General features: G+C 36.6%; 1 protein-coding gene across 1 annotated transcript in view; it reads right to left on the minus strand.

The window, feature by feature from the left end:
- Positions 1–18328, minus strand: part of LOC123872428 (calmodulin-A-like) — a 205707-nt gene extending 187379 nt beyond the window's left edge. The window contains exon 1 of the mRNA XM_045916708.1: positions 18275–18328. Within this exon, the coding sequence (XP_045772664.1) occupies positions 18275–18313 (39 nt within the window). The 5' untranslated portion in view covers positions 18314–18328. The remainder of the gene's footprint in view (positions 1–18274) is intronic.
- Positions 18329–19490: the final 1162 nt, after the last annotated feature.

Here is a 19490-nt window from a genome sequence, read left to right on the forward strand (position 1 = left end):
CCCACCGCTGTGTGGTCTAATCCTACTAATATTTTAAAAGCAAATGTTTTGTGATATGTAGGTTGCTTACGAATCGAATTAGAGAAAGGGTGATGCAAAATTATGTAGCTTAAATTAAGAAATATCTTTAAGACATAAGATTTAATTATAATTACTGTTAGTTCGTAAGAAGAGTCGATCATAAGCCTGCGCCAAATAAAGATGTACACTACAATGCCGTCATCCATCACTATTCCAACCAACAAGTTTAATATTTCAGTTTGTATGTATCGATGGATGTATGTATGTTTGTTACTCTTTCACGCAAAAACTACTAAACGAATTTAACTGAAATTTGGAATGGAGATAGATTATACTTTATTAACACAAAGGCTACTTTCATCCTGGAAAATCATTGAGTTCCCACGGGATTTTTAAAAAACTATATCCACGGGAACGAAGTCACGGGTATCAGCTAGTTTACAAATAGTTCTAGAATTTGCCTGATTGCATTACACTGAACTGTATTGTGTTGTACTGAATTTCCATTACATTTTAGCACAGTGTCTGTGGCAGTAAATTGTGAAGGTTTAAGTCAAAGTCAAAGTCAAATACTTTATTCAAAGTAAATAATAGAACTAATTAGTCACTTGTTCTCGTCACTTGTACCATACTCCAACTACACTTTTAACTAATTAATCCGCTGCTACTCGATTAATTTAGCCGCTCCTAATTAACCATGTAGCGTTTTATTTCTTAGCTCATTAGCTGTCGGAATGATATCGACTTTTATCCCGCCTAATCCTAGCTTATGAGGCCCTTAAGATAAATGTACCACTTATATCGTCGAAACGACAGGGCTTAGTGATTGTTATCTTCCCAAAATGAGAGAGAAGAGAATGTGGTATTGAGGTCATTCCATTCATTTATTTGCAAACAAGCATATATGCTCGTACAAATTTTGAACCCCTATTTTACCCCCTAAGGGATTGAATTTTCAAAAATCCTTTCTAAGCAGATGTCTACGTCTATCTGCACGCCAAACAGCCCGATCCGTCCAGTAGTTTGAGCTGTGCGTTGATAGATCAGTCAGAGGAGTTTTGAAAATTCAACCCCTAAAGGGATAAAATAGGGGTTTAAAATGTGTGTAGTGTAGTAAACGAAGTCACGGGCCTAAGCTAGTTATCTAAATAAAGTTTAGTAGACGTAAACCTTTCACAGCCAGTCAGTATAAAATCTAGGACATTGTGTTTGCGCAGTAGGTACTAGATAGGTAAATAGCTACTAGGTACAGTATTCTCAAAGGATGTGGAAGCGATTTGTCTTGCTAATGTCGACGTGGCGCGTTGATATATCGCCTTCAGTGGAATAAAGTAATGGATTATGCTATACATTACATTGCATCAGTGAATCGTTGTCTCCATTAACTGAACAAGATAAAAAACAAAAACCGGCCAAGTGCGAGTCAGACTCGCGCACTGAGGGTACCGTACTCGGGTATTTTTTCCAACATTTTGCATGATAAATCAAAAACTATTTTAAATACATAAAAATAAATAAAAATCTGTTTTAGGATGTACAGGTAAAGCCCTTTAATATGATACCCCACTTGGTATAGTTATCTTATTTTGAAAATTGAAACACATTTTAAATTTTTTTTATGATGTGACCACAAGTTCGCGGTTTTCAGATTTATTCCTGTATTTGTGCTATAAGACCTGCCTACCTGCGAAATATCATGATTCTAGGTCAACGGGAAGTACCCTATAGGTTTCTTGAAAGACAGACAGACAGACAACAAAGTGATCCTATGGGTTCCATTTTTCCTTTCGAGGTACGGAACTCTAAAAACTGGTCAAGACTCGCACACGAAAGGCGTCGTACCATCGTACAAGAAATATCACTTTTAATTTCATTTTTTTCAATCTACGCAGCAGCTATTTTAAAAAATTTAGTATTTGATGTTATAGCGGCAATAGAAATACACATTCTGTGAAAATTTCAACTCTCTACCTATTTCACGAGATACAGCTGGCAGACAGACGGACGGACGGACATCGGAATCTAGTTATAGGGTCCTGTTGGGACCCTTCGGGTACGAAACTTTACAAAACGAGTTGAACCCTAACTTGGACTAAAGCGTACTGAATTAGGAGTCTTCCATACAACTTAATATCACGGCAGACTCATAATCATTTTCTAGGCAGCATCGTACTGGTACGTTAAATCAGAAAGAAAGAAAGAAAGACAATTAGTTTATTCATCTTGTGTGTGCATCAACAAGTGGAGTGAAGACCAGGACAAGTGACGTGAAATCATTTGATGGCATCGCTTCACCGATAGGGTATCCATCTATAGCCGAAGCTTCCCACCAGATCAGATCATATACAATTTAGAAATTCCAAATTCCCAAATTGCCTTTGCTAGGAATCGAACCCAATTAAAAGCGCTCACAGGAAGGTAGTCAAAAATAAAGGTTTACATGGTAGATAAAAAATAATATGTTTCATAAACGTTATCAGTAACCTAAAACCCAAAACGTTATCAGACGCAAAACGAGCGACTTGATGACAAAATAGCCTCTTAAGCATTGTCATCCCTCGTACTTCCAATATGGCGGTACTCCGTAAATGACCGTCCGCTCAGCTTAGTAATATCAACCTTAGGGCGATTACACAGTAGAGTCCAAGCGATACAATACGATGAAAGAGTTTAGTACTGCTCGGACTTCCAACCGTCTGACCTTACCAAGCTATGCGATATAATTTACTAGAGGCATCATATTACCTACAGTTTACATACATCCTGTAAAATGGATCTTATTGATGGTCTTGTTTCCATGCAAACATTGACATTGAATAACTGCCTTCGCGTAGGTACCTACTCTTTGTAAAACCCCTGTCTTTTAACTTTGACTTCCAAATATCCGCGAAATAAATGATAAATCCGCGAAATTGTCTTAAAATACCTTGATTGATAGATCCAATATTATATTTATAATTAATCAATTAATAGTATATTTTTAATGTTCAATACTTTCGTTTTACGTAGATAAACCGAACCTTACTCAAAATATTTTATTCTGATTTCTGTGTTCAGATGATTGGTGGTGGTGTGGGGTACCGGGTTTTTTACGGGTCTTTTATTGCTATAGCATCTTTCATTTAGTGGAGAACTTTTCTTAATGTAGCTCGCATTATGGCTGATAACCTGGACATATTTCAGTGCCATTGCTGCTGTACCGTCTTTATGCGCCGCTTTATGATGATGATATGGAGAAATAGGGTTGTCGAAAAACGATACATCGATATTTTGATTTCGATATATTGATATTTTAATAGCAATATTTCGATAAAATATCTAGTATCGAAAACGTATCAGATACGATATTTTCCCATCACAATTACCGTTGTCGCCACTGCCACAGTTCAGGACAGTTAGGAAACTTACAATAAAACGTCGAGGCTTCACCCTATACTGACACTTGGCAGACGCCAGGTGGGCTATGAAATTACTAAATATCACACTAATATTATAAAGGCGAAAGGTTTTGTGTGTGTGTGAATGCGTGTGCATATGTATGTTTATCACTCCTTCGCGCAAAAGCTACTGGACGGATTTGACTGAAATTTGAAATGGAGATAGATGATATCCTGGATTAGAACATAAGTTATTTTAAATCCCGGAAAATCAAAGAGTTCCCACGGGATTTTGGAAAAACCTATATCCACGCGGATAAAATCCCGGGCATCGGCTAGTCTTTAGTAAGAATTATTATTTCCTGCATCCGTGGATTTCACGTGACCCTTAGCCTAATATTTGACAGATGTCAAAGGATCAAAACCGAGAGTTTCATTATTCTAATTCCCTCTGCCATTGCCCTATACGGCGGCGTACTATTCAGAGCGGTATAAAAATACGATACCCACGACGGCCATGGCCCATACTGTAACTTGTCTATGACTTTATTTGAATATTAATTTGATAATATACGACATTAGAATTTTAGAACCGCCAATCTCTTTTCGATACATCGACAGTGATATTAATCGATACTTTTCGATTCAGACATCCCTATGGAGAAACATAAACTGAGATACGGGTTATTTGTGGCGGTATAAAAGTACAAATATTATAAAAATCGGTGATAAAAGCTTTTTATTACTTGAGGGTTTTTCATTTTATGTTATTAGTTATCTTCAGCTAATGCCCGCGAATTCGTATTTCGTACAAGTTGATATTATAGAATGTTCATTTAAAAAATCGTTTTCACACCACTCGCTCTACAATGCCTGACCTTATCTAATGGTAAAATTAGAATGCGAGTAAGGTACATTCTAGGTATTCTTCTTATATGACCCTTGGGGGCTGGGAACGATACGAACCTATAAAAACGAAAAACGAAAGAGAACTTCCTGCATTTGAGTTTACAATATTAAAGTAACAGGTAGGTAAAGTAACAGGCTATAAATCCACAAACAGTGAAAGCAGTTTGCACCGCAAATAGGCCAAATATAGTAGACCGCATACGTCCCAATCAGCGCATGCCAAAATAATGTGGTAATATTGAATTTTGAAATTTGGTGTTCGTTTTGTCCCTACCTAAGTATTATCAATAATAGCGCCTATAGCTTGTGCCTAGTGATTAAGACGTAGCCTGCTCTTCGGGGGTCGGGGGTTCGACCCCGGGTATGCACCTTTAACTTTTCGGATACGTTTTGAGTAAAAAAATATCACTTCTTTAACGGTGAAGGAAAACATCGAGAGGAAATCTGCATGCCTGATGATTCTCAAAGGTGTAGTCTCACCTTAAAAGTTCATTTGAACAAAAAATCTTTCTATTCTATTGTATTCTATAATATCGGTAAGGATGAATTCCAGAATTCTAGGATTTTACGTTTTCTTTAAAGAAAGAACTAATAAACCATTCAAAAGATAATAATGAGATCCATCTATTGAAGTAAAAGTCATCGGATGGAACAGCAGGTAAAAATTGGCGCGATTTATTTTCTTGAAAAAGGACGCACGTGATGAGAATGGATGGAGAACGGGAAACGGGACAACGGGAAAAAGAAAAATGGGGAGTTTCGAATAGAATAGAGAGACGTGCAGCTGGTTTAGAAATTGTGATCGATAGTTTAGGGCATGTTCTGACAGACGGAATAGATAATAAATATGAAGGTGATAATATTATGCACTCAACCGGAGTGTACCTGGAGCGCAGTTTTGAGAGTGTGTAGCTGAAGCATAATTCACCGGCTACACACTCCAGTCAAAACTGTGTAGGCATGAGTATAATTCTTCTTTTTACTCGACTACGGCAAAGTCAAAAGGAATGGTTATGATTTTAGCAATCTATATGTACTATGTATGTATGAATGTAGGTTTGTATTTGTGTGTTCCACCGTAGCGCTTAGACTATCGATCCGATTTTGATGAATGAGGTATCATTCAATTCATTATTATGGTCCGGGTGACATACTCGTAAGCTACATTTTATATGAAAAAATAGACCTGACGGATGTTACATTCAACAAGTGTAAATTAAAAATTTATAACACCCCCGACAAGTTAAGGTTACAGTAGGTAACTAGAAAAGAGCTGATAACTTTCAAACGGCTGAACCGATTTTCTTGGATTATAGCTAAGAACACTCTCGATCAAGCCACACTTACAAACAAAAAAAAAATTAAATTCGGTTCATTAGTTTAGGAGCTACGATGCCACAGACAGATACACAGATACACACGTCAAACTTATAACACCCCACTTTTTAGGTCGCGGGTTAAATAAATCAAGTGACAGAAAAACAATTTTACTATAGTTATCTATCACCATCTATCAGCAGTTCACGGGTAGTAGTCGGATTTTAGTGCTGTTTAACCTTATGCTTGTAAATATGTATGTGTGTATATTATTCAAGTTAGCCAACTGTAAAAATAAGAAAAACTAAGAAATGTCAAGTTTCTAGGTTGGCAGTAATTTATTTCTTTGTTTGCCGAAATACGAAATAGAGCTTTCGTCTGGGCAGTAAACAAGCGATTGACCTTCTCTGTGCTAAAACACTGTTGTTTTATTAATTGGAATACTGCCCTTGCGTTTCAGAACTGCTACGATTCCAATAAACCAAATTAGAAAAGTTTATCTACCGAGTTATATAAACGGTAGCGAGACAGAACTCAGAATGGGAGAATAGAAACGGTATAGGAGCGTAAGTTTGTCACCACGCAGACATATTGATGTCTCAGACAGATATTATTTGCACAATGCCGTGTGGAGTCGTGTTTCCTCTAATTAAGAGTATCTGCATTCTTTTCTTGTAACATTGTTAAAAAAGACGGAAAAATAATATTTTAAAACCTTACTTTAAACACTATACTCAAGACTGGCACATAAAATAACACAACACCTCGCTCGGTTGTTAAAAACCAACAGACACCATTTCTGTTATTTTATTTCGGATTCTGTGGTGGTACGTATGAAGGAACGATTCCTTGGGGTCGCTTTAGGAAAATAAATTGGATGGAATAAATTTTAGTGCTACATCACATTAAAAATAGGCCGGAAATTATAATATAGATTAAGCAAAATAATAGGAAGCCATGGGCCTCATACTTAGTTAATAATTTTAATAAAATGAAAATGTGAAAGTGTTTTCTCTTACAAACGTTTAAAATTAGAATGAAATTACTAAGGGTTGGGTTTTAACCATGCATATTTACCCTTTTTCATATAATTAAGTTACAAAATAGCTTATAAGTAATTAAAAAAACCCATGTCATAAAGTATTCAAATTAATTAGAAATTTTGTTACTTTAATTATTTTTGCATATGTTTTATTTCTTAATTTGTTAACTTAATTGTGTGGTATTATAAGTAACTATTTCTTATATTAAAAAATATTAATGATATTACTTTTATTAATTTGCTATTAAAATATTGATATTAAAATTTAGATAAGTATTGAGCCGTGGTATTAGAATAGAATAGAATAGAATTAAATTTATTCATTGGATCAACATACAGGTAATACAAAACACGCTTAAAATATAAAACTTAAAATATAAAATATAAAACTTAAAAACTAACTTAACTTAAACATAGTGTTGTGGTACTACTATATTATGTCGTGCCAACGAAAAGGCCCGAACTCAGCTTAATGTTGTGGATACACAATGTACCCACAACGCTGGTATTCTGTTCGGGCCCAAACGAGGGAAGTTCTGGAAGTTCTTGTAATTCAGTAAACTGTTAATCCATACTAATATTATAAATGCGAAGTGTGTCTGTCTGTCTGTCTGTCTGCTACCTTTTCACGGCTCAACAGTTGAACCGATTCTGATGAAATTTGGTATAGAGTTGGCTTATATCCCGGGGATGGATATAGGCTACTTTTTATCCCGGAAAATCAAAGAGTTCCCACGGGATTCCCAAAAACCCATCCGCTAAAGCGATTTGTTTGAAATTTGGTACCGAGGTAGCTTGCGTCCCTGTTATTAACATAGGCTTTTTATTCCGGAAAATCAAACAGTTCCCACTGGATCTTTAAAAACCTAAATCCACGCGGACGAAGTCGCGGGTCTAGTTCAAAATAAAACTAAAATAAAACATGATTAAAAATAAAAAATTGTGATCTCTAACATTATCTATTAGGTGAATGCCAAGTAAAACCGAATTGTCAATAATAATTTATTACTTAAATTACTAAACTAATGTGACTTCGGGGTTGAATTTTCTATCTATCTATTCTATATATGCTATCTCCATACCCAGCCCAATAATCCGTCCAGTAATTTGAACTGTGCGTTGATAGATTAATCAGTCAGTCAGTCATTTAGCTTTTCTTTTCATATACGTTATTAAAGATGGCGGACTATGGATGGAGTAAAAATTTAATTTCAGTCGTCAAAGTAGCTACAACGAGTATAATGAAATAAGGATTGTGAAAGTGATTGATTCATTGGAGAGCGCTCGCAATTCCAATGTTTAATTCCCTTTAAAATGACTTAAATCCTTTTCAATTGTATGGAATCAGTTTCAATGAAATTCAATTTGAAGAAAATGAGTTTTTTAATCTGTCGATAATGAGTTCTTTACGGTGTTTTGCTTATATTCCCCGCTTGTAGCTTATCTGTTTTTACTCGACTACATCAAAGCTAAAAGGAAGGGTTGTTATAATTTTAGCAGTCTATGTATGTATGTATTTAGGTATGTGCCACAGTAGCGCCTAAACTACTGAGCCAATTTTGATAAATGTGTCTAAAAAATCTAGGTATTTCTAAAAATTTTAAGGGTGGACGGGACGCCCATCAATTTTGGAAGCGCCACCCCTGAGACGCCATTTTGAAATTCTTTGAAATTATTTTCTATGCGCGCTCGCGATATTTCCAGTAGAAAAAGCGACCAAATTTTTTTTTTAAATTTCAAGCAACCAATGTTGTCGTAACGTTGGCAGCTACGAAGCGCGTATAGCTCTCCGTAGACGAGACGTAGCACATAAATATATTTAAAATAATTGCATTGCAAAAAAGTCTGTATGCACAAAAAGCTACTTAGCATTCCAGTACCGGTGCGATATCAGCTTATATGGTCTAAAATGCGCAAAAATTCTACATGTATCATCATCATCATTAATACGTCATCGGCTACTACTGAGTACTGAGACAACTCTCAAAATGAGAAAGGTTTGACCATAGTCCACAATGCTGACCAAATGGGGAATATCAGACTCTACACACTTTTGAGAATATTATGGAGAACTCTCCGGTATGCAGGTTTCCTTGTGTTTTCCTTTGCCGTTCAATTTTGGTTTAACCCATGGTTTTATAAATAAAAACTCAGAGCACTGTTTCGACGTCTTTTTACTATGGATTTAGGAGAGACAGAGTATGTATGTATGTATATATATTTATTGCACCGCTAAACACAAATGAGAGGTTACAATAAAAAGAAAACTTAAAATGCAGGTACAAAAAGGGGATTATTATTATTATTAAATTCTTTGTTTGAACCAAAGTCTAGTTTTAAATGATTCCACTTGACGTCCTGAAACTCTCTTGAGTTTATGTGGATGTTGCAATACAGAACTAAAAAACTATAGTTATACAAATCAAAACTGAAATTGTAATAATCTAATGTACTCGTAATTAGGTAATTATAATTGACTTCGTGTTACAAAACCCTCGCAATTTAAGTGGCATCGCACCGCGCAACCGAGCAACCTACTAGCCGACGCGACTCCAAAACGGTTTGTGCATCGCGGAATGCCCAGTTATACAGGTTGTTCCTGAAAAGATTATACTTAAGTGTTATCATTCAAGGATTTAATTCATTAAAATATTTTTTTACAATCCGCTTTATATTTTTATCCCTGATTGATTCTCTTAGAGGTAGTGGTTATCCTATCCTATCGCTAAATAGCGATCTCTTCCAGACAACCTTAACGCTAGGGAGAAAACGTACAAATCGACAGTGTGTGAGTGAGCGACGCAGAAATATATACATTTTAACAATGTAATGTTAAGATACCTAACATACCTATATGTAGTAGGTATATAAATTGTCTTTTCCTCAAGAGTTCTCACATCGTAATAAATATATTGAACAACATAATTTATACACACCAGTGATGCCGTATTAGAGAGTTCTGTTTTCGTAAAACACGAAAAATACATTCCCACCGATTTCGTTCTTCCTACTTCGTTTCAACAAAGAACCGAGTTTTGGGACATTTACGCTTCGAAACACATATTGGGTACAAAGTTTTCACTTTGTTTGAATTTCTCTGTGGTGTGGATTGTTTCACAGCCTTTCTGGCATAACAATGAGACCTTATCACATAAGGAAGGCCCCGGGTTCGATTCCCATTAAGGTTTAATGCCTCACCTGACGGTAAGTAGTACAGTTAATAGAAACTACAAGTGTGAGATTATCACCGGGCAGATTGTGTAGTCGAACATCAGGTTATTGTAAAAACAGACGTACTTGTATAGCCTTACAGTTTAATTTACCTTGATTTGGCTTCTAGATATGTACTGCAAGCTTTCAAAATGTGGATCTACTAGTAAATGCTCAGAATCACCTGGAACAGCGTTACACCGAACTACCTATAAGGCTACATCTCCACATAGAAAAGCATAATTTAGCATACTTAAATAATATACTGAAAAGCTCGCAGATAGCACCAGCAGCAGTAAATAATTTCACTGAAAAACATGTACAGAAACCCAATATTTACGAGTATAAATCTTCCTTGCATACTACCCAGTCAAACCAATTTGCTTAAAAGTTAAAAACTGCGAATGCATGGCGTCAGCTCTAAAATCGAGGTCACCTTCAATGGAATGCATCGACATTGCCGAATAGTTCGCGTAAACTCCAGTGCAACTAACCGACAAAACCGTAAAACCAGCCACTGACTTTGCACGACAGTAAGGGCTTGGTAAAACATAACGTAATAGATGCAACGCGCGTGTAGATATAGTGCGATTTGTAACAAGGCCCTAAAATAAACGCTATACAGTTCATAATAATACCAATAAATAAGACCACCAATAAATAAGACTAGTACAAATCTTGCCAAAACAAATGAGCAAAATAAAAATCGTCCAAAAATAAACCACCGGGTCCATAGTCCATACCAATTTGTTTAAAAGTTAAAAACTGCGAATGCATGGCGTCAGCTCTAGAATCGAGGTCACCATTAACAGAATGCATTAAAACTGTCGAAACCAGCCACTGACTTTATATTATGACACTACTAGCCGATGCCCGCGACTTCGCCCGCGTGGATTTAGGTTTTTCGAAATGCCGTGGGAACTGTTTTTCCGGGATAAAAAGTAGCCTATGTGCTAATCCAGGATATTATCTATCTCCACTCCAAATTTCAGCCAAATCCGTCTAGTAGTTTTTGCGTTAAGGAGTAACAAACATACACACACACATACACACAAACTTTCGCCTTTATAATATCACAGTGTGAAGTATGATAATTCGGTAAAACATTGTTCGATTTAAAAAAAAGTCTAAAAAGATGACCGTCTAGACTACCTGAACTGCCGGAATATAAATTAGGTTCACACTACTCAGATGGGTCATGGAGGTCGTTGAAATATTAAAGTACTTAGAAAACTTTAGTTTAAAAATAGGTAAGTATAAGACATTATCTATCGCTCTTGACTTGTTTGCCCTAACTTTGATTATCATTGTATCGATTTTAATGCATACTTGATTGCTTTTAGTACTTAATGGATGATTCATTTTACTTAAGTCTATCGTGTCGGGGGTTTTTTAAATTTTGAGTCATTCTTGTTTATTTTTAAAAAGGGGGAAAACAAACTCCTGTATTGAAAAGTTCGTTCCAAACATTGAAAGTACTCTTTCCACGTTGTTGTTGTATAAGGATTTTTGAAAGTAACAAAATCTAATATTCCAGCAGGATCTCGGTGTAAACCTAACTTAGAGCCGAGCGTCAGTAATCCAGTCACGTACTGATGGAGCCAGTCGCGACCTTGCTGAGGGGAATGCTCATGGAAACAATTAATTTGTGTATGTGACACAAACGTGTAGCGACACAGATCCGTAGATAAAGAAGCGACACTCACTCCCCCCTGCCAACTTACCGTCTTTAAAGAAATGGCATGGCTACTGGCACTGCCAGTCTACCATGCTGGCACTCGGTTGTCACTCTAGCTCTCGCTTCGAGTGTGTTTGATTCCTCTTGGGAGGTCACAAGGATCGAGCAGTGGTTACAACGGCCAGAAATAATATCACAATCACATTATGAGTTTGTTTATTGCACATAATAAACCACACATAATTATCGTCAGTAATATCTTTACACAAACTTGAATACAATTAATATTACAAATAAAAGTCTCACACACAGTGCGCGTCATTGGGAGGTTGGGCAGAGAGAGAAAGAGACGAGGACAAGCCACAGAGTAAGTACATATGTGTGTTACGTTGTATGCATACCACATAAATATTATATTTCTAACACTTCCCCTTATGCATATAACGTAAACAGCAAAAAATAAAAAAATTATAAATTACTCTATGACTACAAAAGTATACATTACATTTCTCATCCTGATATATGTCGAACACAAAGCTCATAAATAAACATGTTATGCTTTTTCTTGTCTAGAGGTTTGGTCAACACATCAGCAATCATTTTCTCTGTACACAAATATTTTACAGTCACAAAGTTGCTATTTACAAGGTCCTTTACATAGTGATAACGAATATCAATGTGTTTAGTGCGCTTGTGACAATATTCTTTACACTCTAATAATCTGTGCGCACTTTGATTGTCGTTATACACAGTTATACAGTTCAATTTTAAATTTGTAAAGAGCTCTACCAAGAAATTTCTTACAAAACTTAAGTCTTTACAAACGTCGCTTATCGCTAAACATTCTGCCTCTGTACTAGAGAGTGCTACACACTTTTGTTTACGAGACTCCCAATTTACTACATTTTTACCAAGCTTTATCGCAAACCCTGTATATGACCTACGATCAGTACAATCATTGGCCCAATCTGCATCGGTATAGGCACTCAATACCAATCGATTACTTTTTACATAGAGTAAACCATAGTCAATTGTACCTGCTAAATACCGTAAAACTCTTTTGGCAGCTGACCAATGGCATTTACCAAAACAGTTATTATACTGACTTAATTGACTACAGGTGTAAGCAATATCAGGACGCGTACATACTGACAGGTACATCAAACAACCTAAAAGTTGCCTATAGTTATATACATCATCATTTAATATATCATCTGATTTACATAACTTAAATCCTGATTGCATAGGAGTCGAAACTGGTTTACAGTCTGACATACCAAACCGGTTCAGTACTCTCCTTATATAAACTGACTGGTCTAACTTAAGTACACCTTTTTCTCTATCTCTTCTGACTCTAATTCCAAGATAGCTCTGAATAGGACCTAGGTTTTTAATACTAAATTCATGCTCTAATAAACTCAACAAAACCTTAATATGAGAGCTATCCTTATTATATATCAGGTAAAAGTCATCGACATACAATGCTATAATAATAATTTCCTTTTCTCCCTGGAAATAATACACACATGGTTCACATTTACTTTGTATGAAGTTATTTTTAGTCAACAAGTCATTAACCTTACAATACCACATTCTACTTGCTTGTTTTAACCCGTAAATACTCCTTTTCAAGAGACAAACTTTATTTTTATTTTTGCTATCAGTAAATCCCTCAGGCTGCTCCATAAAAATAGTTTCATTTAGGTTGCCATTCAGAAAAGCCGTATTTACGTCAATATGATCAATATTCAAGTCATATTCATTCGCCAAACTAAACAATAACCTCATAGTGGAGTGGCGTACAACTGGGGAAAAGGTATCAGTATAATCTATCCCTTCTTTTTGTGTGAAGCCCCTTGCTACTAACCTAGCCTTAAATTGCTGAAAATTACCTGAAGCATCACACTTCGCCTTAAACACCCACTTACATTTTACGACATTGCAGTCACTAGGGCGCTCCACAAGCGTCCATACTTCATTTTCCATCATAGAGTTGTACTCACGCTTCATGGCCTGCACCCACTCGTCGCGGTAAGGACTATCAATCGCCTCTCGATACGACTGTGGCTCGTCAACCAAAACATCCCTTGCAAACATAGACAGATCATAGTCATCATACCTTTTAGGTAGAACCGATCGAGTACTACGTATAGGGCGCGAACCTGCAGACACATCTTCCCCTCCAGTCAACGTCGCGCGTGGTGACGTCACAGTATCTTCTACGTCATCATCCGCCGAGCACTCAACAGAGGAGTTGTGTTCGCTACCAGTGTCCCATGTATCTGTGGAAACACAAGAATTATCATTAAAACTTCCATTAGATAATATTTTGTCATCTGAATTAAAATTACTATTTTCCATTAATTTATTATTATTATCATTGACATTAGACAATTCATTATTAACATTATTATCACTTGATAAATTATATAATAAACTAGAATTCATAAATATTATTTCATTATTATCACAAGAATTGTCATGTCCAAAATTAAAAAATCTCTCTTCCATAAATGTGACATCACGAGACAAGAGCACTTTTCTAGGGTCACAGGGATCTGCCAGTCTATACCCCTTAGTAGTTTCAGAATAACCCACAAAAATGTAAGGTTTACATTTAGGGTCTAACTTCTTACGCTTAACGCCAGGTACCAGCGCATAAGCAAGGCAACCGAACACCCTGAGGTGACCAAGGTCCAATTTAGAACCAGTCCAAACCTCTTCTGGAATCTGTCCGTCCAATGCAGCTGTGGGAGACCTATTTTTAAGATAAACAGCAGTCATTACTGCTTCTCCCCAGAACCGCTGGTCGAGACCAGAATGTTGCAACATGCAACGTACTTTATCCATAAGGGTACGGTTCAACCGTTCTGAAACAGCATTCTGTTGAGGACAATAAGGCACGGTAAGCTGATGCACTATCCCCTGTTCACGTAAAAACCCAGACAAAGTTGAATTTACATACTCGGTCCCATTGTCACTACGAAGACATTTGATTGATAAACCAGTCTGCTTTTCAACCATATTTTTAAATTCTATGAAGCGGCTACATACCTCAGATTTGTTCTTCATCAAGTACACGTAGCTCTTCCTTGAATAATCATCAGTCAGTGTCAGAATATAATTTGCACCACCCCAGCTGCTCACCGGCATGGGCCCACAGACGTCAGAGTGTACAAGCTCCAGAGCCCTGGTTGCACGACTGGCACCACTCTTTGGAAATGGTTTTGCGACCAACTTGCCCTTAAGACAAGCAGCACAATCTGAAAGTGATTCCTCAGCCTGAAACATACAACCATGTTTTAACCTATCTCTAAGAGCAAACATACCTCTAGAGCTGAGATGCCCTAACCGTTGATGCCATAACTGCATTGGCTGCTGATGAGCTGCAACTGCGGCACTCGGTGATTCCTGCTCATTATGAAGGAACAAAGAGTGCTCCTCTTTGTGCAAATACCTATTCCTAACACACCGATTTAATTTAAAAATCCCATTTAAATTACTAGCAGTACTGATAAGTTTATCATCTATGTCAAATATAAAACAACCTCCCGAATTGAACACCACTCTTAGATCTAATTCTATTAACTTACTAACGGATATCAAATTAGTAGTTAACTGAGGAACATACAAAACATTATTAAGAATAAGTACATTGTCATTTGATTGAATATTCACAGTCCCAACACCTTCACATAACATAGTCTCATTGTTAGCAACAGATACTGACGATGAAGTCGATTTGAGTGACACAAAGAATTCTTTCTTATTACACATGTGTGCAGTGCACCCAGAGTCCACGAACCAATCTTCCTGTCTGTGTTTAGAGAGATATGCGGCTGCCATACATTTATTATCACTGCTACTTTCTGTCACACTGTTTTTCTTTTTATCGCGCTTCAATTTAAAACAGTTAGATTTTATGTGATTTTCCTTGTGACAGTAGTGACACTTTACTTTTCGTTTTGAAATATAAGCAGCTTCAGATATATTATGTGAATTTGAGCCGTTTTTCCGCAATTCCTCTTGTAGTAGACGAGTTCTCACGACTTCACTCGAGATCTTTGATGTTAGTGAGAACGTAGACAGATTAGACACGAGCGAGTCAAATTCCTGTGGTAGACCGCTCAGTAACAGTTCCGCTACTTCTTCGTCATCTATTTTTCGCCCAATATCGGCCAACTGTTGTACAATGTCAGAAGTGTTGTTTATGTACTTACTCATGTCGTTGAAGTCTGTGTAGCGTGTACGATGCAGTTCACGCAACAACAAGACACGACGCAAAAGTCCCTTGTCTTCAAAAATGTCCGAAAGGTTGTCCCACGCCTCTTTGGCACTAGATGCGTTTCTGATATGCTGGTACAGGCTAGGTTTAACACTCAAGGAAATGCGCGCCAGCGCACGTTGATCGCGCGCAGCGTCAGTGACCGCGTTTGCAGTAACACAATCCCACAAACCTTCTAGTATTAAAACCATACGAATCGCAAACTTCCAGGCTAAATAGTTCTGGCTGCCTTCCAGCTTCTCAATCGCAGGAAACAAAGACGTCGTCGGCGTGACACGTGAGCCGCCATCTTCGTTTGTAGTGGGAACTTCACCACGGAATGCCATTTTTGTTTCTTCACAATAGATCAGAGTATTTGTTCATTCGTACACGCACGTGCAATCTTCTTAAGCGATCGATCGATATATTTCTCAAACACGTTGTAAGTAAATCTCGTAGATTTAGATCTTGGCCCATGACCTCTTGGGAGGTCACAAGGATCGAGCAGTGGTTACAACGGCCAGAAATAATATCACAATCACATTATGAGTTTGTTTATTGCACATAATAAACCACACATAATTATCGTCAGTAATATCTTTACACAAACTTGAATACAATTAATATTACAAATAAAAGTCTCACACACAGTGCGCGTCATTGGGAGGTTGGGCAGAGAGAGAAAGAGACGAGGACAAGCCACAGAGTAAGTACATATGTGTGTTACGTTGTATGCATACCACATAAATATTATATTTCTAACAATTCCGATGTAAGTTATTCCACAATATGTTCAAATCACGAAATGTAATATTCCAGCAGGATCTCGGTGTAAAAACTTAGAGCCGAGTTTCAGTATTCCAGTCACGTATTGATAGAGCCAGTAGTGACCTTGTTGAGGGAAATGCTCACGGAAACATGAAATTTGGAAGCGACGCTTGTGTATGGGATGCATACGCGTAGTGACACAGATCCGTAGATAAAGAAGCGACACTCGCTGACCCTGCCAACTTATCGTCACCCGTAATAGAATGGCGGGCGCGACTACTGGCACTACCACGCTGGTACTCGGTTGTCACTCTATCTCTCGCTTCGAGTGTGTTTGATTCCGATATAAGTTATTCCACAATAATATGTTCAAATCACATATAATATTCCAGCAGGATCTTGGTGTAAAAACTTAGAGCCGAGTATCAGTATTCCAGTCACGTATTGATAGAGCCAGTAGATACCATTACCGTGCCAGTAGTGACCTTGCTGAGGGAACTGCTCATAAAAACAAGCCATTTTGAATTGTCGTTAGTTCGTCAGTACTAAGGATAGAACTAGGATAAGGAAGATTATACAGTCTATTTTGTTTACAAGATGCAGATTATGCTAATCCTTCTATACAACTTAATAATATTATAAATGCGAGAGTCAGTCTGCTTGTCTGGTAGTATTCTACGGTCCTTTTTTAAACAGTTTTTGTCGAAATTTGGTAGGTACATAGGAGATAGCTCGCAAACCCGGGGAAGGACATAGGCTACTTGTTTTAAAAAATCAAAGAGTTCATGGGATTTTTAGAAACCTAAATCCACATGGACAAAGTTACGGGCCTCATCTACTTGGTACAGAGATAGTTTGCATCCGGATATTGACATAGATACCTTTTTATCCCGGGAATTCAAAGTTTTTATCCCGGGATTTCTAAACTTAAATCCACGCGGACGAAGTCGTTGGCATCATCTAGTATAGTAATATTTTCACGTCGGCAAAGTTTAATAGGACAACACATAAATCTAATAAAAATTGTATGTATACCTAATATTGACAGGGTTAAAATTACTTTTGTGTAAACCGAATGATCATCATTCATCATTAAGCTCTTATCTACCATCATTGGTATATGTAAGGTTTCTAGTCACGCATTTCTATAGACTTATTTTTTTTTATAAGAATTCTCATACGACACGCAGCAATCAATCATTGAGAACTAAGTTAAGATTATATGAATCAATTTCTTATACTTTAAGAATCCATTTGCTAAATACTTAAGATATGAGCCTGAATTTCTATTTAAATATTTGTATACCGATTTAAATATACAAAAAATAATTTATTTATAAGGGTGTGGTCGGCATAGCGTCAATATATTTTAAAAAGAATTCGCCGACCAACCTGTAGAGCGCAGTTTTGCGGGGGCGAGCGCTACCTGTTACACCAGACCCATAAAGCACAAATATTCGATATACATACTTATCAATATTCAATATTGCTAATATTTATTATTTTTATATAGCCAATATTGTATTTATATAAAAAAATATTTGAAATAAAATACATTGTAATTGCTTAAATCTTTCAAATTTAATAATAGACAATAATGCAACAGTGCGCATTTTTTTTTTTACTTGTAGGATGTTTATTGCCAATATTGGTATTCTTAATATTAAAAAGCTAATATAAGTACTTACCCTTCGCATAACACGCAGAGAAAACGATGACGCCTTCATATTTATTTTTCTAGCAAAACACGGACACCTTAAAAATAAACTCGCCGCTTACGGGCTCTTTTTTAAAATACTTTTAATTTTGCAATATAATAATATTGATTCTTATATTTTAATGTTTAATACAAATAAGCAGACACCGAGTTAAGGACGTATATTGCACAGTTTATTTTTAAAAATATTAATTTAAGTCACGGCTTTAAAACAATAATATAGCGTACAAAATATATGATATATTTAATTTAATTTTTCAAGTATTTATTTATATAAATTATTTTTAAATAGTGTGAAACGAGCGAAGCTCGGGACGGTTTATTCGCGACTGATTACTTACCCTGTAGAAGAGGGGTGAAAAGGACATACGACGGGGCTGAAATCCAAACACCCTACGTACAGACGATGCCAATGGAAAAATAACTCTATTAGCTAAACATTAGATTCAGGTTTAGTTTGAGCAGAACCTTAAATTTTTGAAGGATACCTAGCTCGGTCTCGTTTTCGCTTTCAGCTGGTTGGATGGTACACAGATACAGGATGAATTGAATTTATGCGCTTACCACAGAACGCTTTCCGTACAATCTTTACCACGACATTTTATCTCCAAACGTTATACATCGACGCTTTAGTGTAACATTTAAAAGTATTGACATACAAAAACCGCAATGGAATGTAAATATTTTTTGTCTGTTAGAAAAAAATGTAGAAAATCACATTTAAAGAATTGGTATCATTAAGATCACGAAGGAAAAGGATTCCGTTGGAGCTCGTTTCAGCCTTTGATAATGTCCTTTGAAAGGAAGTATCGTAGGGCAGGAGTACTTTGAAGTGTAACGACAAACAATGCTTGCAATTTACAGTAAACGTAAAAAATATTATTTCTAAATTAATTCTGGTCTGCTCTAGTGAGAGGCTGTGGTCGTGGCTAGTTACTATCCGGGAAAGATGTGCAGCCAACTGCCTATCAATTTTAGCGTACCAGTACGATATGCCGCATAGAAACCGGTTAACTTACATATAATGCGTAAAAACTGAGTTCTCACGCGCCATTTTAACTTTATGTGTGAAATATCATGTGAATAGTATGATTTTAGTCCTCATTTTAAAGGAACTTTTGAGAATATGACCCATAGGGTAAAAATAGAGCTTGAGAAGTTATTTTGTACGGACTATACCTACTTCT

Source organism: Maniola jurtina, chromosome 15 (genome assembly GCF_905333055.1).
Source record: "Maniola jurtina chromosome 15, ilManJurt1.1, whole genome shotgun sequence".
Classification (NCBI taxonomy): Eukaryota; Metazoa; Arthropoda; class Insecta; order Lepidoptera; family Nymphalidae; genus Maniola; species Maniola jurtina.